We start from the raw sequence: 25,007 nt of genomic DNA, 5'->3' as shown, positions 1-25,007 counted from the left end.
TACATTGTGATTGGTATTAAGAAATTCATAGGGCTTTGTCCAAACTTTCTAAAAATGGAAAACATTTGAGATGTTTTCAAGGAAATGTAATTTGTTTTGAAATTGTCTGTCTTTCCTAATTTTATGCAAGATTTGCTTTTCACTTGACTAGGTGGCAAGCACAGTATGAGATTTGTAAAGCTCCTTAGATAAGGCTGACTTTAGAATTGCAAAGTGAGCATGTTTTATTCATATCTAGTGATCTGGTAGCGTGCAAATAACTGACATGAAACAAATGTGCAGAGTTTAAAGCTGTGGTATCAGATCTCAAAGGATTAGTAATGGTGGCAAACAGATAAGGAGGACATGAAAAGTAACTGCACTTTAGCAGAAAAAGCATTCATGCCAATGCATCTAACATTTCTGATTAAGCGTTCTTGATATGATATTCATCTTTATTTGCAAAAAAAATAGACCATTATAATTGCAGTTGAATTCCACAATAAGCAATGTCTCATCTAGGGAATTTTCCCAAGTATCCTTTAAACTGTTTTCCTAGAAAATCAACTGAAGATTAATGACTCTCATATTTTATGCTGATGTATTCATGAGTGTTTTATTGTTGAAATGTGCCTTGCTCGTTGAGTCAGTGCACACAGTGAACTTCTCCATGGAAATCTGATCTGCACACTTAACCTCTGATGCATTTTCTCCTGAAGGAGGAGGAAAGTGGAGAGGAAGCCCTCCAATATCGGAACAGTGATCCCATGATTGGAACACATACAGAGAAGATCTCGCTCAAAGCCAGCGACTCTTTGGACAGTCTTTACAGTGGGCAGAGCTCATCAAGTAAGGCTAATGAGTAAGAGGTGTCACCGTAGACAGGGAGCCTAGGATAAGCTAATTAAAAGCAGTGAATGATCTCTCTGAGGTTGGTTATCAAGTTAGAAACAGAGATCCAGATACTTGATAATAGAGAAGTTGGAAAGGTTGCATACACTGAATATACATGGACTCACTATTGACTGTGATACATAGCACAAGATATTTTTGATGCTATAGCCTACAGGGCTCTTGTCAAAAATGCCTCAGAAAGTTGTATTAGGTAATAAAATCTGATATAAAAATTGTATGCTTTAGAAACCTAGTGTTATCTTGTTTCAAAAGAGATAAAAATTATTTGAAATAGAGAAGTAGGAATCTGTCCTTTATATTTCTCCAAAGCTTATATTTCTTTCTTTGATTTTCTACTTTTTGTTTTTGTCCCTTCTTTACTCTCTCCCTCATTCCTCCTAGCCCTCCTCCTCTTCGTCCTTCTCCTCATTCCTTTCTGTCTTTAGCCTTTTCTTCCTTCCTTCTCTTTCTTTCTTTTTTTTCCTTTCTTCCTTCCTTCCTTCCTTCCTTCCTTCCTTCCTTCCTTCCTTTCTTCCTTTCCTTTCTTTGTTAATTCCCTGCTTTTCTGCAAAGTGCAAGACATTTGCCTCAATTCTGTCATTTCCATTTACTGTAAGTAAGTAGAGACTGAAGCAGTGAATAATACTGTGTGATAGATATGTCACCAGGGGGGTGGAAAAGGAGATTAGCAGGAACTATAAGGAGTGCGGAATCAACACTGATATCGGTCTAAGAAAAACATTACTCAACATCAGTTACATTCTCTGCTACAACAATTACAAGAAAGTACTGACAGTCCTGTTGTCTTATATATTATATATAAGTAAACAGTTATCATTCCTCCAGTCCAGTCTCTTCAGGACTTTTAAATGTCACTGCAAAGATTATTTACCACTTGTTTTCAAATGAGCTACTTCTGTTATTCAAAGATGGCTCACAAAGAGAAGATGTTTTGAATATTCTCAATTTTCTTCATATTAGCTATAGAACAGTTATTTGTGGTAAAAAGCTAATGTAGAGACATTTGAAGGATATTGTGTGTGTGTGTGTCTCTGTGTGTGTGATATTCAGATTTCATAAGTATCCAGTTCTGCTAGAAGTTTTCAAATTCAAGGTTGTGCTACTGTATGTGAGAAGAATTTTATTATTCCGCCATTCCATGCAAAGCCAGCACCCACACATTAATCCAGAAGAGAAGCATAGGGGGATAGTGTTTCATTTACATATGACATTTCTCTTCACACCCAATGTGGAACTTAAAGACTTTTGCCTTATTTCAAAACTCATGGTAGTGAAACTGCAGCTCTTGCCTCCCAGAGCAGTGAAAGGTCAGCCCGAAGGAGGAAGTGAGGAGACCCTGAGTGTGGGAGAAACAGCTAGGCACTTTCACTGCTAACAGATGTGACACTACAGAAAGGAAGCAAGATGGAGCAAGATGGAATGTTCTCTGTTTGCTTTGCTCGGTTTTGGTTTTTCTCATCTGAACTTCAAGATCAAAAGGGAAGGGGACCAGAGCACTCAGGGCAGTTTAGAATAGTTTGGAGATTCACACATTTGGGCAACTATCCTCTCCACCACTGTGGCAAACAAAAGTGTCACCTTTTATAGGCAAAGATGTTTCTTTCCCATGGCCTTTGGTATACAGTTAAGAATTCTGGGAGGCCTTTTATTACAGTTACATAAGTTGTATGGAGCCCAGAAATGTCATGTGTTGACCATTTATGATCACTAACAATACAAAATGATTAAACTTTTTCTATCGAATTTTTTCTTGATTTTCAACTCTGAAACTATCTGTCTAGGTCAAAGTTTGAAGCTATATTTTGCTCCAACTTAGCAAGTGGGCATTGTTTAAAGCCCTCTAAGATAGATCAGATTAAAATGAGGAGAGCATCCATCATGAGATGGTATTGGAATAAGGATTGTTGAGAGTATTTAGACTGGCAAAGAAAGCATCAAAATTAGTTTAGAAGAGAGGGTCCCCGAGGGACTGCGACTGAAAGCCACATAAGGCTGGCATCCATTGCTCCAGTTTGACGTAATGGTGCAGAAGCTAAAAACCTTGGATAAGAACCTTTAACCTTTCCTTTACCAGGTGGAATAACCAGCTGTTCAGATGGAACAAGTAATCGGGACAGCTTTCGACTGGATGATGACAGCCCCTACTCAGGGCCATTCTGCGGCCGCGCCAAAGTGCACACCGACTTCACACCAAGTCCCTATGACACCGACTCCCTTAAAATCAAGGTGGGCCAACAGTACATATGTTTTCTGGTTTGTTGAACACTAGTTGCATGGTAAACTTTAGAGACTAAAGGAAGTTTGCAGTAAGGTCCAATGATGTTGGTAGAATGCAGTTTCTCATATCTTCCTATGAAACTATATCCATGTGGCACTGAGGTGATTCTTTGGAGCTCTCAGAGAACATGATAAAGATCCCACAGTTACCACTGTGGGGAAACTGACTGAGTCTTTGTCTGGGTCAGCCGTCAGCTTTGATAAAATGTGCAAGTTTAAAAGAGATGAGATACAAGGCCTTGAAGTTAAATATGATAGAAAAGACCCAGTAAAGACTCACCACTCCTAGTAACTCATTAGTACTTCTGAGGAGTTTGCTGATCTGCTTGGTGGATTGCACCTGGCTTGCCATTTCATTCTCTCAAGTAAAAAGTAGAAACGCCAAGACTCACAACTCATACAGACATGCGAACTATCCAAAATCAGAGACCATCATTCACACTCTATCCTAAATGACAATAACAAATAAAATTGTGTTTCACATCAACCATACACTCACAGACCAGCAGGAGAATGTATATTTGTTTGCATATTGCCCAGAAATCAAATATCTTCACAAAGAAATATTCCCAGGAAAAATTTTTACTGTTGCCAATAACTGCAGCCTATGGCTAAATATAGTTTTAGACATAAACATAGAAAATGTGAGTTGGTTTGACCACGTCGATGTGCCTAGTTCATGTTTCTATGAAAACTATAAAAATTATTTTTGGTTTTTTTTTTGTTGGTGGGGGTTTTTTTTTTTTTTTTTTTTTTTTTTTTTTTTTTTTTTTGTCTGCATAATGTCTCCTACTGATGTTATCAGACATTTTGGGGAATCCCATTGAGGTCACCATGCTACCTGGGAATTCAGGGTCCCTATATGGAGTTCTTAGTCTCCTTAATAAAATAATTTAAGAATGGTTTAAGAATGGAGTCAAAATTAAGGGAAATTTGATTATAATTTACAAAGAAAAAACCCAGGGAAGCAAGCAATAGGTCTCAGCAGCTACAGAGAGGAGGAAGAAGAAGAGCAGAGAGAGACACACCCTTTGAGGTAGTTCAGCGTGGAGGCCACACCTAAGGCAGACAAGCAGCCACATGGTAGAGATGAACATAAGGGAAAGAATGAAGGCAAACTATTAGAGAAAACACACTTAGAGAAGAGATAGGAAGATGAAATGGCAGAACTATGCTTTCCTAAGTAATTCAGACTGACCTGGGCAGTTGTCTGCAGCCCTTTACTAGGGTTGACAACTCAGGGAAGTCAGCTCATTAAAGAGATCATTATTTCTTCTTTTTTTTTTTTCCTTGAGCATACTTAAGATCAACTGACTTCCCAAGGGTGGTCATTTGATTAAATGATTGGTCAGACCAAATAGATTAATTCTTTTATATTTTGAGTATATTGGAATGTTCGGACTCTACCCAGGCCAGAGAAATAGCTTTCCCTGTGGGTCTCCACAGATCACAGCTCAGTGCTACTGTGACATGTATAGGGATAGTGCCGTCAGTACCTCAAGAACCAAACAGCATACCTGTCTGCATGAATATTGTTACATAGTTAGTAAATCTTATTCTTCCTTTACTTTATGTGGAGAACATAGTTTACATGGACTTATTTTGTGCTGTAAACAAGTTGTGTCATGTGAGCTAAAACCATGGGCAGAATCTACCGTTTCTTTCTTCCCTTCCTCCCCATTAAGAGAGCTTTCATACTTTAGCTTGAAGAGGGTAGAATAAAATGTCTGACCCCATCCGTAACTTTGTTCAGGTTCTTGAGAACTCACATAATATCACTGTTTCTATTCCTGTAATGCTTAAAGCAATAATCTGATACCTCATACTATTTATACTATTTATTCAGCATATATGCAATAGTATAATATAACAGATTATTTAATATATCATATATATTGTTCTACAAATGTAAGTTAGTGAGTTAATATGAGGTCAAGAAAAGCATGGTGAAACATGCTGGTGTTTTCTTCACTGCATATTGAAAACTGTCTTTGAAGAAGTGAACTCACATGGATTTCTTCAATCTTTGTAGATTTGCTTGCATACTACCCTCAATTTTCTACTTTTTAACGGTTCCTCTTTTTACATGTACTTCAGTACAATGGTGGTTCAGAATTTGATTTGTATTTGTCTTCATCCTTAGAAAGGAGACATCATAGACATTATCTGCAAAACACCCATGGGAATGTGGACGGGGATGCTGAATAATAAAGTGGGGAACTTCAAGTTTATTTATGTGGACGTTATCTCAGAAGAGGAAGCAGCTCCTAAGAAAATAAAGGTCCCCAGAAGCAGTAGAAGAGAGAACCCCCAGACTCTTCAGGAGTTCTTAGAGAGGATTCATCTTCAGGTGTGTAAACCTTTGGTCTGTTTGATTTTGTTGAAAGGGGGATAGAATAGTGGAGTAGGGAGGATCATGGTTTATGCAGGGATGTTAATAATAAAAGATACACAGCAAGGGAAAACATGTTTTCCTAGAAAAGCTCTGATTTCTCCTTTATTACTTTATTATGCAAGGATAGGACTTGATGTAGCACCATTTATACTAAACCCTAAAGGTATTTAGCAGCCAGTGACAATAGAGAGTAATGTAAAGAAATGGCAATGGGAAAAAAAAAAAAAAACTATGCACACTCACACACACACACACACACACATACAGAGAGAGAGAGTCACACATATACTGAGAGTATATCTATATCTATTTTTATCTATTCTATAAAAATATATACATATATCTATATATATATAACAGGAGACTATGGAAAATGATTTAGGGAGAATGATTAAGAGAGTAAAACAACTATAGTGAAATCTGAGGGACTGAGAAAAAAAAAGGCAAGGAGCTTAAATTTTTACATAGAGAAATCAAACTGAAGTGCCAAGAAAATGACTGCAAATAAGCATCTCCAAAGTAATTCAAGAAACATTGATCACTGGTGTTGTAGTGATCATTCAGGGGAAGGTGTGTTCTATAAGCACTTCTCCTGAACCCATTGCCCCACTGGCACTCCAATCATCTGTTTTATAACACTATTTTTCTTACATTAGTGTATTTTAAAGGAGATAACTCTTGTTAAATGGCATAACACATAATATAGTACAGTAGGCGACAAAGTCTCGTCCCGTTCACAGTCCTGCATTCCATTTGTAAAATTAACTCATCAGTGCTTTGATAGGGTAACTCAGCAAGACAGTATAATAATTGATGTTTCCTAATTGGTGTGTCTGAGTTGCTAAGTTGTTCTCCTATTGTCAACAATGTGCTTTAGTTTTTCTATCGTAAGCCTGGTACAGTGCGATCCTCCTGGGAGGAAATGCAATTTGAATCCCGCCTGGATGACGCAGGGGAAAACACCTAAGGGTGTTGTACTCAAGAAGTCACAGTGGGTTGTGAAAGAATGGACACTTGGCTATTCTGCATTCTTCTAAAATGCATGTTTTTTAGAACAAAATTATTCTTCCCCCCTTTTGGTCAAAATGTGGTTTGTAATAAGTCTTTTCCTGATTGCGGAGCTGAATTAGTTTCCCTCTTAGTTGTATTTGTTTAGGGCTGAGGCTTTCATTTCTTTCTTCCCTTTCTCCCTCCCTCCCTCCCTCCCTCCTTCCCTCCCTCCCTCCCTCCCTCCCTTCCTCCCTCCTTCCCTGCCTCTCTCTCTCTCTCTCTGTTTCTTTCTTCCTTTTTTTTTCCATTATGAAATATTCTGCAGTACTTGGCACACCCTCAATTCTGAATTTGGAGGCTTGACTAGATTTAAGTAATCATATTCAATTTTAGTAACTGAAATAAAGATATTGAAAGTATGATCAAGTAAAATGGGAGGAATTTTTGAGGAAGCTTATAAAACTAACTTCACTTTGCATACTCAATCTGTTAGAATAGGCATTATAGAAATAACACAGGTACTTTATTATCAGAAGTCTATGCATATTAAACTAATATATGTTGATGCACGTGATAGACAAAATATCCCTACCAAGGAAATGAATGAAATACTACTATCTTCAACTCTGAGCCTTTCATGTGTAATTAAAATTTTAACTTAAAAATTAAACAGCAAGTCTGTGATTCATTAGATATATGATAGCGTTTAATCAGCTAAAATAATGAACTCCCTTTGTTCTGTCTGTTATTTTTTCATTTAGTTTGTGTGTGTGCATGTGTGTGTGTCAGAGAAAAATTGCAAGCATGAATCTCTTTGTTTACTTGTTTGTGTTCAATTAGGTCATCAGCTTCAGAAGCAAGCGATTTCCCTACTGACCCAACTTACTGGAGCTCAAGTCCATTTTTTTAAGCTACACTAAGAAAATAATGAGAGTAGATGTTTCCATGACCAAGAAATCAAAAAGAGAGATTGGTTCAGAAATATTTCTGTAACTTAATCTATTAGAAATATTCTATTGACAAACTTTTAAAATGTCTGTGTCAATTTAACTATGTATGAAGTAAAAGTGGCAGCTGGGATAGACGATTCAGCTGGCAAATGACCCACGATTTACCACCAGTACAGATTCTAGTGGTGATTTCTGTTCTACATTTGCCCTTCTGAAGGCTAAGAGCTTACAGTCTTTTCTCTCAAATGCCCCTGAGGTTGTTTGTGGAAATCAGTGTAAATAAAATGGCGTTAGGCGAGAGTTCCATTTGTGTTTTGGTTATTCCAGGCATTTCTTTCCATTTAGAGAAAATAAATATGTGAGCCCTACTAGTTTACAGATTATACCTATTTCTCTCCTCCTACAGGAATATACTTCAACACTTCTGCTCAATGGTTATGAGACCCTGGATGACTTGAAGGATATCAAAGAGAGTCATCTCATTGAACTAAACATTGCCAATCCAGAAGACAGGGCAAGGCTACTGTCTGCTGCCGAGAGTCTCCTGGATGAAGAAAGTAAGTGTATACACTCACCCCCCCCCCCCAGCCCTCCCAATCATCACGCCTTACAGTAAATGCAATCAGTAAACACAAAGTCTCAATGTCGGTTACTAAAAATCATATATAGCATTCCTTTCTATAGCACAAGAGTATTTTTACACAATACTGGATACAACTCTGGCCAAAATTTATAATTACAGAAAAGGCTTCCAGTATATTCTTTGAAAAGGAAAAGATTTCTCTGGGTCTCTTGTTTTGATTCTGCCAAGCTATTAATTTACACACAATTAAGTGCCTGCATTCTCAAAGACCAAGGGGTTTAGAGACAAATATCCTAGTGACAGCATGAGCCATTAGTAAGTAATGTCACACATGTCTTCTGTAGCACAACACAGAGCCTGGCTTTAGGCTAATGAACCTTCCCCACCACACAGGGAAATTCATTTCATTACCATATAGTCACATCCTGTGGGTGTTTGTGTGACTCCTTGTAAATGTTATAATAGCTTGCAAAAATATTCAGCGCTCACTCTTATTATCAGAGATGGCTCTGTGTATTTGTAAATATAAACTGAAGACAAAATAATAAATGCAGATTCATTTATGGCTAAGTACAAGTTATAGCATCTGGGTTTTATAAAAAAAAAAAAAAAAAAAAAAAAAAAAAACCAGAATAGCTTTTATTTTATAATTGCCCATTCAGAACACCATTTCTATTAAACCTGGTCAGCCTCCAAACCCAGAGTTTAGGGTGTGCCAACTACTCAAGAGAATTTTGTAATGTAAAAAGAAGAAGAAGAAGAAGAAGAAGAAGAAGAAGAAGAAGAAGAAGAAGAAGAAGAAGAAGAAGAAGCAGCAGCAGCTTCAGCCCTATATACATGCAAATAAGAAAAAAGCTAATTAGATGGCACAGCTACATATGAATAGTTGTTATTATTGTTGTCTGTACTTGTGAACAATAATTATAGATGAGGGGTTTGAGGAGTATTAGAGGAGGAGGGGTAGAAATGATATGAATACATGGTACTCATGTATGGAATTCTCAAAAAAATTAAGACCAAAAAGACCAGGAGAGAGGGAGGGAGGGAAGGAAGGAGGGAGGGATGGAGAGAGAGAGAGAGAGAGAGAGAGAGAGAGAGAGAGAGAGAGAGAGAGAATGAGAATATGATGGAATCTAACTTCAAAGCTTAAAAATAATTTAAACCATCCAATCAGCCTTCTCTTTCAAACATAATACTAACAGTAGCTTTTCATAACATTCTTCAAACATGTAAATGTAGAAAAGCTTCATTTCAAGAGAGGGAGAGAGAGAGAGAGAGAGAGAGAGAGAGAGAGAGAGAGAGAGAGAATTTGTGTTGAAGAAAAGTGGCAATATCATCACATCACCCTCTGAGAAGAAAGAAGCTACTGGAAGCTGTCTTGCAGCAGGGTTTGTGAAGTGAAGGGCATGGGTCCCAGCAAGCAGTGCTTTTAGGGATGAACAGTATTCAGAAGGAGCCAACAAAGGGAAGGTAGAGTCACCTATGTCCACTTCACTTCTTCATTTGTATCGCTCATTACCTGTGTATGATAGCCAGAGAATGACTTACAGAGGTAACGATCTGAGAACTGGATGCCATTTTATTAACTTCTGACCCAACATATTAGCTTGCAAGGTAGTAAAACTAAAGCATAAATAGTTAAGTAGATTTTTAGAGCTCATGAACCTGGGTCTTAGTTCTCCACACCTTTGAGATTATGTATGTTCCAGACTTTCCTGGTCTCTGAAAATAAAACACCATTGTCTAGAAACATTAAGTGTCATTCACTGTTAGACATATAGAACGGACAAATCTCAGAAATGACTTCCCTGTATAAGATTTTAGAATGTGGTACTTCAAAGTCAAGAGATGCTAACTACTCAATAAGTGCTTCTTCTGTATAAGCATACACATCAATGCTACGTTCAGGAGACAAACTACAGGAAAATGCAGATTTGACTTGTGTCACTTTCAACAGACACAACTCTGAGGTTATTCTTATTTTAACCTTATAGTATAGAGTAGTATTAGAATACACATGTCAAAAAAAGATGCATTTCATGTGTTAGGCTTCTCTGACTGAAAGCTATTTATCGTATATGAAACTGCTTCACTTAAGAAATAAAGAAGAATGACTTGCATTTGTTGGTAAGATGGTGAATTCTGATGACGCGGCACCATGCCGCTGCGGGCTTATTTTTATCTATCCGACTGGGTGAGTCACATCTTCTACAACCAAGCTGAAGATTAAACGCACAACCTTCATGTTCCTTGAATGATAAAGACCTTGGATATATGGTTATATAAAAATGCAACATCACTTAAAAAGAAAAACAAATGCATTTCACAGTCAGACTAAAAATAGCTCTTGGAAAAGAATGGGCCACATAAATTACCCTCGTTTTATGCATGTCACTGGAGTGCTAGCGTTGAATCCAAACAGGTCAGCGAGCCCAGGAAATGCCTATGTTTTTCCATTGTTAGGTTGAACATTTGGAGAATTTTGGCTTTTCCAGTCATTCAGTATAAAAATTAAGCACAGTGGGCATGTGTCTTGAGTGTTAAAACCTTGTGATAAGCCCCGTGTGAATCTTTAATATATCTGGAGTTTGAAAAGGACAGGAGAGAGGACACGGTGCGGAGAACAGCAATTTAAAATTAAGAAAACAGACAAACAAACAACTTTTAGTTCTTCTTGGCCGAGAAATAGATAGTGCTGCTCTCACTTTGACCTTTAAAATGTAAACTGGATTAAATATTTTAGTCCACTGCTTGGCAGGAGGCACAAACCTTCTCTAACGAGCTGATAGAAGGATGCTTGAGAGGTATGTGAGCTGATCACAGGGTTGCTGCTGGAGGGACAATGACGACTTTGGGTTCTGCAGTCCCAGACGTACAATCAGAGATATTCAAAATTCACTCCCACGTCATTGAACAGAATAAGCTCATTGGCTCTTTCACTTGGAAATGTAGATAAAGTGCAAGACAAAAAGGGGAGAGGGGCTGTGACCCAGTTCATGGGAGAACAGAAAATGCAGGATCTGTTTATTTGTGCTTCTAAGGATTCCTGTAGTTATGATGGGATTTTTAAATTTTAATTTATTTATTTTTACTTATTCAATTTACACCCCTCTCACTGCCCACCTCCCCATCACCCCTCCGACAATTTCTCCCCTCCCCCTCCCTTCTCCTCTGAGTGGGTACCCACTCCCTGTCTGCCCCCTCCCTGTATCCTACCAGACTTAAAGTCTCTGTGATGTGCTTCCTCTTCCATGAGGCCAGACGAGGCATCTCAGCTAGAAGAAAATATTCCACTTACAGGCAACAGCTTTGGGGATAGCCCCCCTTCCAGTTGTTCAGGACCCACAAGAAAACTAAGCTGCACATCTGCTACATATGTGAGGGGAGGCCTAGGTGCAGGCCATGTATTTTCTTTAGTTGGTTCAGACTCTGAGAGCCCTAAAGGTCCAGGTTAGTTGACTCTGTTGGTCTTCCTGTGGAGTTCCTATCCCTTTCGGGGCCACAATCCTTCCCCCTATTCTTTTTTTTAAAATTAGTCTCTGCTGCTTTAGAAGGAAATGTTCACAGCAACTTAGAGAGAATGGTGTGTGTGTGTGTGTGTGTTTTCCTAGAGGTGCTCTATAAATAAACATTTAAAGCCCTGTTATCTTGCTCAGAAATGTTTCCTTAGAATAAAACAGTTTTCTGCTGTTTATAGTCTATAGTTTCTGTTTCTTCTACAGTTTCTTTCTGTACTTTTGGAATTACACTGATGTGTCTTAAAATGTGTCTACCAAAATATGTATGACGGTCCTTAGGGTAAAAGGGTGATAGAAATATCTTTCTTTCTTACATCCATGTCTAAGTAAATTTTAAATTGAAAAATAAGAGTAACGAAATAAGACAACTGCACACAATTGCTCCTCCAGATACTATAGGTACTTGTACATTTTGATTTCAGTGCCAAGTGAAGAGGAAGGGTAAAGGGTGGGTTGTGTGCCAGCTGGTTGGCACCGGTTGTGGTCACAGCAGCTCCTCATTGCTCTACCACCTCCAGTTGTGCCTTCCTGCCTGCCCAAGTTGATGCAGAGCAAATGGGAGGGCCCTGTCAGGAGCTGGAACACGAGCTGCCAGAGGGGAGATCTGTAGTGATGCCAGACAGTCATCCAGCAGTTGGTCCAGTGGCTTGCCAGTCTAACCTGGTGTCTAGCTCCTGACATGTGTACCTGGGTTTTGTAACCCACCTGGCATAGAATTTGATTTTTGATTCAAGAAAAATACACATTTTTAGAAAATAGACAATAATTGTTCACATAAAAGAGTAGAGGAGATGGATGATGTTTTATTGGTATTTGTTCACACACACACATAATTTAATATATTTTCAGTCATAGCTGTTTGGCTTTAGGATTTAATTTCCTCAGATTTATTTTTATTGTTACTATCTCAGGTTTTATTTATGACAAATAGCATATTCTACATATAAAAATAAATTGAAATCAAAAGATTTTTACACTATCTTTAGAGACTAATTTCTAGTGAGAATTTTCACATCAGTTACTTAAAATTACTGTAAATTTCTCTCTCTCTCTCTCTCTCTCTCTCTCTGTGTGTGTGTGTGTGTGTGTGTGAGAGAGAGAGAGAGAGAGAGAGAGAGAGAGAGAGAGAGAGAGAGACACTCTTGTACTTGTTTTTATTCTACAGTGTGACTGTGACCTAGCCTAGGCATGGCTTTGAAATGATCACCTCAGTCAAACAAACATGTACTTTTCTAAACTTCCCGGTCCTGCTTCTTATCTGATAGGAGCCTAACAAAGGCTTACAGACTTGATAAATACTGAATGAGGATTACAAGTAGAGACTTACGAATGAGGAAGAGTTTTGCTTGGTGATGTAAAGTGATATTGCATGCAGGCCCACCTTGCATTTATCAGTTCCACAAGTAGCCAAATGAAAAGTTTGGTATGTGTTCAAAATTTATTCCAAAGATATGCTAGTGATATATGCATGTGTGTGCAAGAGTACAAATAATTTTTGGAAAGAAACTGTTCATACAATTGAAATATATAGCAATTCAAGGTATAGATTTTTCTATTAAAGTTACCCAAAATGCTAGCTTAAACCTAGTAGGTCTAGTTAACAACTTGAAATTCTACCAATTAATTTGTCATGAGAATTAAGACATACCCTTAACAAAGTATATTTTGAAGATATTAAGAGTTTGCTATTGGCTGTGGGTCTCTGCATCTGCTTTCATTAGAACCTTTAACGTTTTAATGTATCAGAATTGGGAAGACTGCTTTCATTAGATACTGGGATTCTCTTCCTAGGAATAGGATTGAGTTTTACGTCTTTAAAGTGTTCTTCACTCTAGGTATAATTGAGACTGCCTACACTTAATTAATTAAATGTCATAACTCCAATATAATTATTTTATGATAATTATATTAGCTGTCTTATGTCTTAATCACTATGCCACTTTTCAACATTACTGATAATATTAAATCTATGATTTTTGATTCACAGACCATATATAAATCTCTACAATTTCTGGTAGAAAATAAAACATTTTCTAAATAATCTTTTCTTAACATGGTAATTTCATTGTCATTATGTAGCATACAGAAGCTAATTCTAAAGTTTATTGTGGCTATCGATTGATTGCAATAAGAGAAACATATCAACAATTACTAAAAATTCATCAAACTCACATTTGCACTTGCATGGCCTTTGGGAAACTTTCAAATCATTCTGTGGCTATATTGAGTAAAATACTATGTTAACTTTTTCACTATCTAAAAGTAAAATATAAAATATTAGGAGTATCTGAGAAATAACAGAAAATCCACCTAATATTTGAATACTTCCATTTCTTTATTAATTATATGAACATATGCTATTATATAGTTTGAATAACATAGTATAGAGAATCTGTGTTATTTTGTTGTTGTTTTGTTTTGTTTGTAACGTGTCAATAGAAATGTTTAGTATATAAAGAGACACTCCAAAGTACTCTGGGTAGTCATAATTTTGGCATTAAACTGCTTCTTTTTACAATGTGTTACTTGCCTGGTTAGCTCAGATGATTGGACCACAGGACGTAGCTGACGTAGGTTGTGGTTTCAATTTCTAGGTAGGCCAGTTAGCCTTGCTCTGTTTTGCTGACACATGAACAGTCTAAATGACTTAGAAAGAAAATATGAATACATTACTGTGAGCTTATTCTCTCTGTAGGCATAAAAAGAAAACCCAAACAAATAAAATAACAACAGAAGCCTAAGACCAGTATTTCTAGCAATCTGACATTAGTGTCGAGATAAAAAGAACGAGGAAATCTGGCCCTCTAAATGAAAAGCTGGGGTGCTAAGGTGCCGTCCTCTCCATGGTGCTGTATAATGACCTACCTTTTCTTTTTATAGTTACAGTTGAGGGGCTCCAGCTGATAACCTGCCTGAAATTATTGCAGGCCTGGTGGGAGGCATCTGAGGAGAACAGTCATGTTTTCACTTGACGAGGAAACCATTAGCAAATCACTGCTGTTCTGTAAATTACTGTGGTGCTTAAGGTTCAGACTGAGAAACGACTTTCTTTTTTCATAAAAATTGCAGACGAAAGGGCTCTCACAGTAACAAACTTGTATTTAAAACAAAGCCACTCCTACAGTTCAGAGACGGGAGACAGCAGTTCTCAGGTGGAAACCAAATAAATATTCTTTCATTACTAAAACAATGGATGCACTCTGGGAAGGTCAGCTCCATGGTTTTGTGACCATCTGTGGTGAATGCATAGAAGCTTCTGAGAACAAAGTGTCTTGTTATGCTTTATTTTTGAAAGAAAGGGGTAAATAATTTGGGAAGTCAGAGGCTTTTGAACCTCAGTTTTCTATCTTCAGAACTGCTCCACAAATTCTATTCAACCTGAGTAGGACACGGGCCGAGGAGCAAATGGTTTTATGATACCAAATTTTCCTTAGAATTTCATTCTGAATAGAAGTAAGGCTTTTCATTTTACATTGAGGTAATAGCCTTTTGTCTACTAGCAGGACTAAAGGGGTGATACCCCAAATAAAGTGGTATCTGCAAATGTGGCAGGGTATACCGAAGCTAGCCTGGCTAGCCTTCTCCAAAAGCAAGGGGATAATGGAACACAAAACTGACTCCTTTCTTTTCAATCACATTAGATGAAAAAGGCAGAGGCAGGACAAAAGTAACTCCTTAGAAAGTGATGGACACTCAGCTGCCTGACCATAAGGGAGGACTTGGAAACACAGTGAGCAGTCTTCGTCTAGTCTACTTACTAGGTCAATCTCCTCTGACTTAAAAGAGTCTGCTAATAAACAGCAAATATGTCAAGGTAGATGAATTTCACACCACTGGACTTCAATGGCAAAATACTAGGAAACTTGAAAGTTGTATGAAACATTTGCCAGGAGAATATTATTTATATATTATATTATATAGTCTATTGATATTACATATCAGGAATAATTTATTCTGGAGAATAAGATAAATGTGACTTTGTGGTTTGAAAATAAAATCCTCCAGGAATGGGTTAAAGGAGCTGGTGTGTTTCATTTTGAAGACAAATAGACCATAAAGTCGTTTCAACTTTTCTAAACAAGTACTTATCATGTAACTACAGAATCAGAAAATATGTTAATCATCTATTTTCTCAATTCATCTATAAGTGTGCTGCATATCTACCATTCTGATACATGAAAGGGAACTTAGTTCCCTACATTCCCTACATATAGGTGTACCCAAAGTCACCAGGACTCAGTTTTCGTGTCTGTCAGAGGTTAGTGAGGGTGGAGAAGGTGGATAAAGTAGATGGCACAGCATAAACCACAATGGTCAAGATGAAACCTAGATAACGCTCTTGAACACACAGAACATGACATGTGAGATAGAGACAGGCTCATAAAAAGAACTCAATTAGCACTAGATGAGGCCATTGAAAACTGAAGCTTTGCTTTGTTTTGTTACCCTCTGAATGGAACTGGGTAAATGCAGGACAATGTGATTAAGAATTTAAGGAACAGTTCTGGCCTCAACTACAAATCCATGTGCTTGGTTGTCTGCCCCATTGTGGGAGAAGTGAGTTGAGACGTGACAAGTACCAGCTCCTAGGTGAAAACACAGGACGTGCTAGTGCTGTCTGAACTAAGAGATGACAACTAGAGATTCATTTTCTGTCTGGAGAACTTGGCCCGTGATGCGCCAAAATACCTATCTCTGGTATCAAAGAGGACAAATGTCCCATTGACAAAGAGCAGGCTGATGATAAAGGAGCCCAGAAAGAGTCATGTTATAAAAAGTTGCCTCGATTTTGTAGAGATACCTTTCATTCAAGTTCTAATAGTCTTTATTTTTAAATGTAATATGGTTTTTATCTATGTAAAAGTGCTTTAGTGAATCAATCATAATGTAAACTAATGTTAGAGTTACAAAGATACATAAGACACATTTATAAGACAAACATAAGTTTCATAAAGTGGTTCTAGGAAGTTTGGAATTTTATACTCAAAAAGCAGCCTCTTTCCCTTATGTTTATTTTTACGGTGAATGCAGATGCAGGACAATTTTGAATATTTCAGATAGTATTAGCTAAATTCTAAGTTATTTGAAGACTTGCTGTATAGTTGCTCACAGCGAGTAATCTTCTAGTTATATATCCACATATTCATAATTTCAGAACTGTTCATCAAAGTCACTTGGACTATCCTTCAAACTACATAAGACTTTTCTAATGATCCTTTAAGGAATATTTGGACCAGGTGTCTGTCATACTGTGGATACAATCTGCTTTCTTTGGCAACATACTATTAATATAAAGGGAGAGTCCATATTGGACTTTGCTCATATAGGCAGTTGACATAAATAACATATAACTAAAAGTGAAGAGTGATGAGCAGTCGCTGATGTCCAAGAGTTTGAATATCTGAGTGTACCGATCTTATTTAACAAATTAATAGGCATTTCATTCACAGGAGTTTCCATTGTAATAAAGGCAAGATTGGAATAACTTATGTAGGATAATGTTTGAAGGTGACAGTCATATAAAAGTTGCCGTGGCTCTTCCTAACCAGGCCACCTTTTCCATTTACAGCTGCTCCTGAGCATGAAAAGGAACCCGTGTCTCTGTCCTCAAACCAAGACATCATAAGGGAATCACAGGTAGATGACTGCCCGAGGGACTCTGGCTGTTACATCTCATCAGGAAACTCAGATAATGGCAAAGAAGATCTGGAGTCAGAAAACCTGCCTGACATGGTACAGAAGATTGCCATCACAGAGCCCAGTGACTGAACACTCGCATGTTTACACCCGCAGCTGAATTTTATTTGAACTCTTTGTCTGTTACAGGATCAAATGGAAGGGTTCCAAATACAGCCTAAAAAGCAAAGTGTTTTAATCTGAATGACTGTACCTACAAATTTATATCTCTCACTTACCAATGAGTGGGCAAAAAGTATATATTTATTAAATACTATGTGTTAAAGTTTACCTGCCCATATTAGAAAAAAGATATAATGCAAGCCCATGTGTGGTATGGACTGTATTTACCTCTATTTCTTAAGTGTAAAAAATGTAGACATGGAGACCATGTACTAATATATATATACATATTATTGAATATGTTATAGGAGTTTAAGTTGAACTAATTTCGACTTAGAAATTAGTAAGTAGAATATATACTCATTTTTTAATTACTGGGAAATGGAGACTGAGTTTAAAGACTATTGTATTCAAAGATGGAGTTTTAGTAAGAATTTTCTGTTTGTTTCTTCACTCTGTTATCTAATATGCAGATAGAGTTAACAATATACTGTCTGTTTTGGTCTAGTAAAGATAGTTATAGAGGGGTTTTACCTTTGCATGTAAATATTTTTAAACTTTTTCTATACCCTAATAATTAATAATAAAATAAACTATGTACATATTGTATCTGCTAGACTAAAGTTGTTTGAAGTATTTTCATACAATTTAAAGAAAGTTTCTATTAGACGATGCTGGATAGTCAGTCCTAGGTAGAACGGTGTAGTGATTCCCAAACCATCTTCTAACTCCAGATCCATGTTACTGAACTTCCTGAATACTCCAGATTTCAGCTTGATGTGCCAAAACCTTTCATTTTACCCATAAAATTGCCTCTCATTTTATTTCTACTCCACTTTTTTTCCCAAAACAAGGAGCTACTCACTGAAATAAAACGTTATTTTGTTCTTTTCTCTTCATGTATCTTACTCAGACAAATTCACTAATGAAGTCCTGTGGATGCTACCTCTAGAAAATCTTCCATATTCATGACATCCCATCCAGACCCAGGGTTGCTATCACATTTTGGACTCTAGTGTTGAATGTTGAACATCTTTCCTATCAATATCCCACCTTCAAATCCATCCCCACATAGTCTCTAGAAAAGTATTTATGACACCGATAAAATCATTCCACTTGCTTGAAGCATTTGATGGCATCTCATTAATTTTAGCACAACATGTAAATGTATATAAGTTCTTTTCCAAGTAGTTTTAACCTTTCTTGTGAGTCCTCTCTCTGACGCCACCTTTCAGTGCACAATCCGACCATACCAACCTACTAACAGGCTTTCAAATTCACTATTCCTTCCACGAATCTCTGTGTGCTAGGTATTTTTCCAGTGCCTATCCTGATGTTTTGTTTCATCTGAATCATCCCTCTATTCTGCATAACTACCATAAAAGAGTTGCTTGATCTGTGAAAGTTTCATGAACCCCTTCTGCATTTCCTTCTTAATGTTTTCACATCTCTTTCTACATTGCTGGTTCTAGAAATTCTCTGTTTATTTACATGACAGCTGGTTTTACACAAAACTGTGATTGCCTTGTGACAGATTTTTTTTTGCATAGGCCTTAAATACCCAGTATGCAGCCAAACCTATTACAGAAGGAACGATTAGAAAATAGGTGTTTTTGAGCATGACAATTAATTTTTCCACATAAAATTGGAATAATGTCTTTTATATAGGTTAGTAAGTCACTCTTAACCACCTATAGGTGAATGCCTCCAAGTTATCTAGAAATTTTTAAAGAAAATGTGGGATTGAAGAGATGGCTTAATGTTTAAGAATGCTTGCTCCTGAATCAGGAGATGTAGAGATTGGACTAGAGCAAGCTAGTGGGGTGGCTCTCAAACATCTGTAACTCCATCTCCAAGGGAACAGATACTCTATTCTGGCCTCTATGGATACCCTCACACAGACACACTTATACAGTTAAACACACATACACACATACACACACACACACACACACACACACACACACGTTTTAAAAATGAAATAAATAAAAGGTAATAAAACTCAAGCAAGGTAAAATATTCTGAATGCTGAGGACAACACACGTCTTAAAAATGAAATAAATAAAAGGCAATAAAACTCAAGCAAGGTAAAATATTCTGAATGCTGAGGACAACACAATAGTTCTAGACTCTGGCATCTTTAACACACCTAATCTCGCCAACATCGCTGCATCATGTGTGATGCACATGCATATCTCCTTTTCTTTCCCAGCAAAGTGGGTGTTTTCCTGATTATGGTGACCACTCTTAGTAGACTAGTCTAGAAACTGTTCTTGGATGCAGCAGAGGTACTAGCATCATTAATTTTAAAACTGTTCTACCCCTACTCCCTCAGGTTGTTCATGAGAATGTAACTTTTTTTTTTATGGCGATGCAAGGAAACTTTAGATTAGAAAGTCACTATGGGATAACAAAGCCATGCCAGTCTCTCAGTGAGTTAAACTTTTCACAATTTCTATCCTTAAAAATTAAAGTTTCATGCTAGTTGATTATTTAGGGATATCCTAAAGAGACTTTGGGAGACAATAGCAAAGAATGTCTGAGTTCTTACAAAAGGGAGAAAAGAGAAAAGTTGAAAACACTACAAAACCAAAAACCAAACCAAAATCAACAACAACAACAACAAAAAAAAAAAACCCAAAAAACAAACAAACAAAGAAAACAAGAAGTGTATGTAGTCAGGAGAAATTACTGATGAGGGTATGTCTATAGGCACCAGTCTGGCATCAGTCTGAAAAATCTCAAAGAGGTCATATCAGGAGAAGAAAAGCAGATTCTCACCTATTGCTCATACAGTGAGCACTGACTGGAGCAAGGCAGAAAAGCAAGAAAGACCTCCCCTAAAGCCAGTGACCCACAGGAACTCTATCTTCTGCTGCTTTTTCTAGAAGAGAGTCTGGACTCTTTAAGAACAGATTAGAAGAGAGTCAGAAAGCCATGAAGTTAATATTTACAGGATATGCTTATTGGCTCTGTAGGTTTAAACCTGGCAAGATGCCCAATCACATTCATCGTTTAGACTTGTTCAATAAAGGTCTTTTGGACCAAAGAATGTGCATTAGGAAAAAAAAAAAAAAAAAAACAGAATCTACCTGTTTGAACGAGTAGTTCACAGGTAGCTTTATACAGTTGAAAAACCTCTCTAGTATGCACTGGTTAACTTATCCCAGGAGTTTCCTGTATTAGCAAATTTGGCTTGGCAGTAGATAAGGTGAGAGAAATTTTATTCCCACTAAACAAATAAAATGTTCTAATATAAAAGCAACAATCAATACTTGGGATTGAATCCTATTGCCATGGACACATAAGGCAAGAACAGTATCACTTCCTGCTCCTCTCTCTGTCGCTGATTGTCTCTGTCTTTGTGTTTCTCTCTCGCCCCCTCCCCCTCTATCTTTCTCTCTGTTTCTGGCTCTCTCTCTCTCTCTCTCTCTCTCTCTCTCTCTCTCTCTCTCTCTCTCTTTCTCTCTTTCTTTCTTTTTTCATAAGGTTTAGAGTGGCCTTATTCTTTGTGGTCCTCCTGTCCTAGCCTACTGAGTTACTGGGATTACAGGCCTGCACCATCAAATTCAGTTCAGGTTTTTTTGTTTGTTTGTTTTTTGATAAATACAAAATTCAGACCACTTTACTTCTGGTTTTTCATTTATTCTATAACTGATATGCATTAAGTCTGAACAGTATCTTTAACTAAAATGTGTTATCAGTGGATTTTTATTTTTTAATCAGATTGCTAAGGGAGATAAATGGAAAAAAACTAAAAGGAGAGCGATCAGTAGCTGACTATTAGGTTTCAGTCAGGTTTCATTTCACTGAGGTTACAGCCATGTGTTTTGCAACTTCCTGAGTGTGGCAAAATTGATGACATTTAATGTTGAGAAATTTCCGCTGTACGCTTTAAGTTCTGAGAACAATATATGATGACATTTTAGATAGTCCCTCCTCTTACACAGCACTGCTCCATACTGCCACCAAAAGACTTCCTAGCTAGGTAGCATTGAGGCTTCAAATACTCTGGATAGAGGGAGTGGCCCTACTAAATTTATTAAAAGGTTCAGAGATACATCAATAGAATCTAGATAGAGGTTAACTTTGATAGGTGTTTGATCTGTGGGAATTGAATGGAAGTAATCCTGATTTTGTTCTATCGCCATTTAACTGCTGAATTCCTCTGTGCACTCTTTGTGTATGTATACCTATAAACTAAAGGTTATGGAGTTGAGACATCTGCTTTCGAGAACTGTGTGACTATACTCAGACCTTTGTCACAAAAGGTGACTCTTTCTCATCTAAAATTGGTATAAATTATAGAATGTAGATATGACCTACTCAACACAATCCAGGTAGTATTTGTATGAAAGCCACTACAATTTTATATTTACAATTTCATTTCCCCCCACTTAGGTTTAGCCATAAGATGGAAGCAGTACTCACTGCATAGTCACACAGGTGTTTACTTGTAGTATATTGAAAAATTTTTCAAACATAAATGGCCTGAGATCTAAAGAATAACTTTACTGGCCAGAAGCCATGAATGAGTGTCAGCTCATTGTAGAAAACTCAGCTCCTAGGTTTTACATAACACATTATTTCATTGTTTGCACCTGATCAGTTCAGGAAGACACTATACTGCACATAGCCTTGGATCTATACTCTTGGACATGAAAGGCATACTTATTTTTAATGATAAATTATTAAATATATAAATACTGTTTACTTTAATGAATAAAAAATTAAAATTGGGATTGTTATTGTCATGAGCCTTGGTTTCTCATAAATTATAGAGCCTCAGTTGATTGAGCTACAGACAACAGAGAAACCCTTAGGAAGGCACTGTAAATGTAAGTATTTACATATATATGGAGCCTATGCACATTTAGATAGATGATTCCCTGGGCCATCAAAATGCTAACACATTACAGAGAATGGATATGTGCTTTCCAACACTCCCCTTCCACATCTGCATCATGAAAACCGCTCACGTGTCCAATTCCCAACACTTAGTTGTGTTCTGCGCTATATTTTACAATTGTAAAAACTATAAAGGAACGAAGGCTGGCTTTAGTAGATTCTGTGATATCTTTGACCTGCTGGGATCCCAAGTGAGCCCAAGAGGCCACTGTTTCCTCATCGGGCAGAAGTGGAATAGTGATGTACATGGCTAAGAGGCTTGTTTTCTCTTTAAGCTCTTGGGCACCAGGCCAGAAAAATGGGTAGGAACCCTGCACAGCATTTGCAGAGGAAGATGGGGTGAAAACCACTTCTGGCATACTTTGTCTGTATAAATTATACTTGTTTGCAATTCATCAAGTCGTTCGCTCTTTTATATCCATATGTAATGTAAAGGATCATCTTTCTCTGAAGCTCAATAATGATGCACAACTCAAAATGTGATAGAATCAGCTAAAAGACAGCAGATGGAAGGCTTTTCCCTGTTATACATATTCATAAAAGTATAGAGAACTCAACAAAAGGAGATACATAAGAGCTTGTACCCGAAGGCTACATGGACTCATGCATAGCAGTAACTTTGTTTTCTGCAACTGTTCTTCAGACCTTTACTCATTTCTTCCCGGAGCATTCACTGAAAATGCCCTGGGGGGAAAATCTGCCTCACTCTACAGAAACAAACATATTCTCCTTTGAATTGCTATTGTGCCTTACAATCCAAGATTCAGAAAGTAACGTTTAAGTATTTTACTAGAGACTATAATTAGAAGGCAAACCACATACCAAAGTGAAATCATAAGGGATGCATTAGAGGTATAAACCACAGATATTTCAATCACACTATTATGCCCTCCCCCCCAAAAAAAAAATTCCACTAATAGAGGAATGATAGTGAACTGTCTGGATCATGTTTCTGTTTTTATTTTTAAATGTGTGATTAATTACAGATGAAAGCAGTTCATTAAGTGTACCAAGGAAGGGGCAACGTTGCTTGAAATGTTGGTAAGAATATATAAGAAACCATGAGAATATGAACTGTGGATTAAACAAAAGTCTAAAAGAAAACCTCTCAAATAGTAGCTGGCACCATAACTGAGGAAGTGACATTCGTGCCACATCAGATACTTCTGACTCCTGTATCTCTTCCATTCACTTTACCCAGGATTCTTAATCACAGGAGAGATTTTTGTGAAACTTGATGCCCAGAGAACCTAATGAAATATGTTCTAGAATATTAAATGTCTGCAATGTGGGTGTAGCACATGTTTCCTGGCATGGACACCACAATTTGAAGATACTCTGTTATCCACTGCAAGCTCATCTCTGTGGCCTCTATCTTTGATCTGTACATTGGAGGTAGCACGTGGGCTCAGTAAAGGCAAGCCCCATCAGGAAATTGGTGGGAAAGCAGAAAATGTGAACCCCATAAAATTTGTTCTACTCATAAAATTACTTTGTGCTAGAAGTCCCCCTTAATAAAACATCACTTGTCAGTCCTCGACAGGTAACTTTACACAAGATTCTTTTAGATTCTTACAATGTCTCCTTTGCTCATCTGTTATGGATGTACACTTACTTTCTCCTAGACATTTTTGGAAATTCTCCTCTCTACTGTGTTCCCACCTCTGTAATTAATTTCTTTACAAATATGACCCCTTTCAATTATCTTTGTATAATTTGTATAATTTCAATTATCTTTGTATAATTGTGCCATCTGCTTCCTGTAGTGAATTATGGTAGTACATTCATCTTTTATCTCTCACGACTGCTGGTTACTGAGGTATTTCATGAGTCCATCGAGCACTGCTCTATGACTCTACTATGACTACACTACAATGGTCTCAGGTCATTTACTTCTATCTTACCCCCAGTCTCAATTCCTGGTGACAGTCAAGTAATTCCAGGAATAGAAAGGAGAAACATAAGACTTTCCCACTCATACCACCAAAACATATGCCATGCAAACTTTCAGCATCTTATCTGTTTCATGACCACACATATATAATTATTTTTCCAAGAAGCTAAGAGTTATTAAAACTGTAGCAACTAGCACGATATAATAAGATATTACCACAATACAGTTCAGGCCAATCTACCTACCAGAAACTCCCTCGTAACAATAACCACACCCACAGTCCCTTTATATGAAATATAGGGTCATTTCTATTAGGACAAAAGACATCTACCAACATTAATATTCACCCATTAACTATGCACTAAAACAGAATGATACAAGAGCATAAATCAGCTAATAACTAATGAATCAAAAAATGTTTGACATTAATAGCTTTTGGGGAGTTTGTATAAAATCGGTATCAGATACAAACTAGGATTATATTAGCAACTTTTCTTATCTAAAATTCTCTAATTCAAAGTTACATTTCATATACAACATCACTCCCCAGCACTGGTCTCTCACATACAAAACCCTAGGACTCTAAGTCTTGAAGAAATTTATTTCAAAATATGGATGGCCAGATAATTTTCATGGTTAATGGAAATACATTTTCAAATATTAAGCATTTAAAATGTTAGCATTTAGTAGGCTTTCTGACAGAAGTTAGAAGACTATTAAAATGACTGATGAATTGCTACAGTACATTAGCCCACAGGACATGGAAAGAGCTAGAGGACATTTATGAAAATTTGAGTAT

At 37.1% G+C, this 25,007-nt stretch overlaps 1 protein-coding gene across 4 annotated transcripts in view; it reads left to right on the top strand.

Annotated features, from left to right (window-relative positions):
* Samsn1 (SAM domain, SH3 domain and nuclear localization signals 1) overlaps window positions 1-17,955 on the top strand; it is a 141,923-nt gene extending 123,968 nt beyond the window's left edge. For all 4 annotated transcript variants that reach the window (XM_034515736.2, XM_034515735.2, XM_076943088.1 and 1 more), the window contains 5 exons: window positions 699-828; window positions 2,969-3,120; window positions 5,315-5,521; window positions 7,913-8,063; window positions 17,177-17,955. In XM_034515736.2, the coding sequence (XP_034371627.1) occupies window positions 699-828; window positions 2,969-3,120; window positions 5,315-5,521; window positions 7,913-8,063; window positions 17,177-17,376 (840 nt within the window). In that variant the 3' untranslated portion in view covers window positions 17,377-17,955. The remainder of the gene's footprint in view (window positions 1-698; window positions 829-2,968; window positions 3,121-5,314; window positions 5,522-7,912; window positions 8,064-17,176) is intronic.
* The last annotated feature ends 7,052 nt before the right edge of the window (window positions 17,956-25,007 follow it).

The sequence above is a fragment of the Arvicanthis niloticus genome, chromosome 12, assembly GCF_011762505.2.
Source record: "Arvicanthis niloticus isolate mArvNil1 chromosome 12, mArvNil1.pat.X, whole genome shotgun sequence".
Taxonomy (NCBI): domain Eukaryota; kingdom Metazoa; phylum Chordata; class Mammalia; order Rodentia; family Muridae; genus Arvicanthis; species Arvicanthis niloticus.
This window is presented reverse-complemented; position numbering and strand designations above follow the sequence as displayed.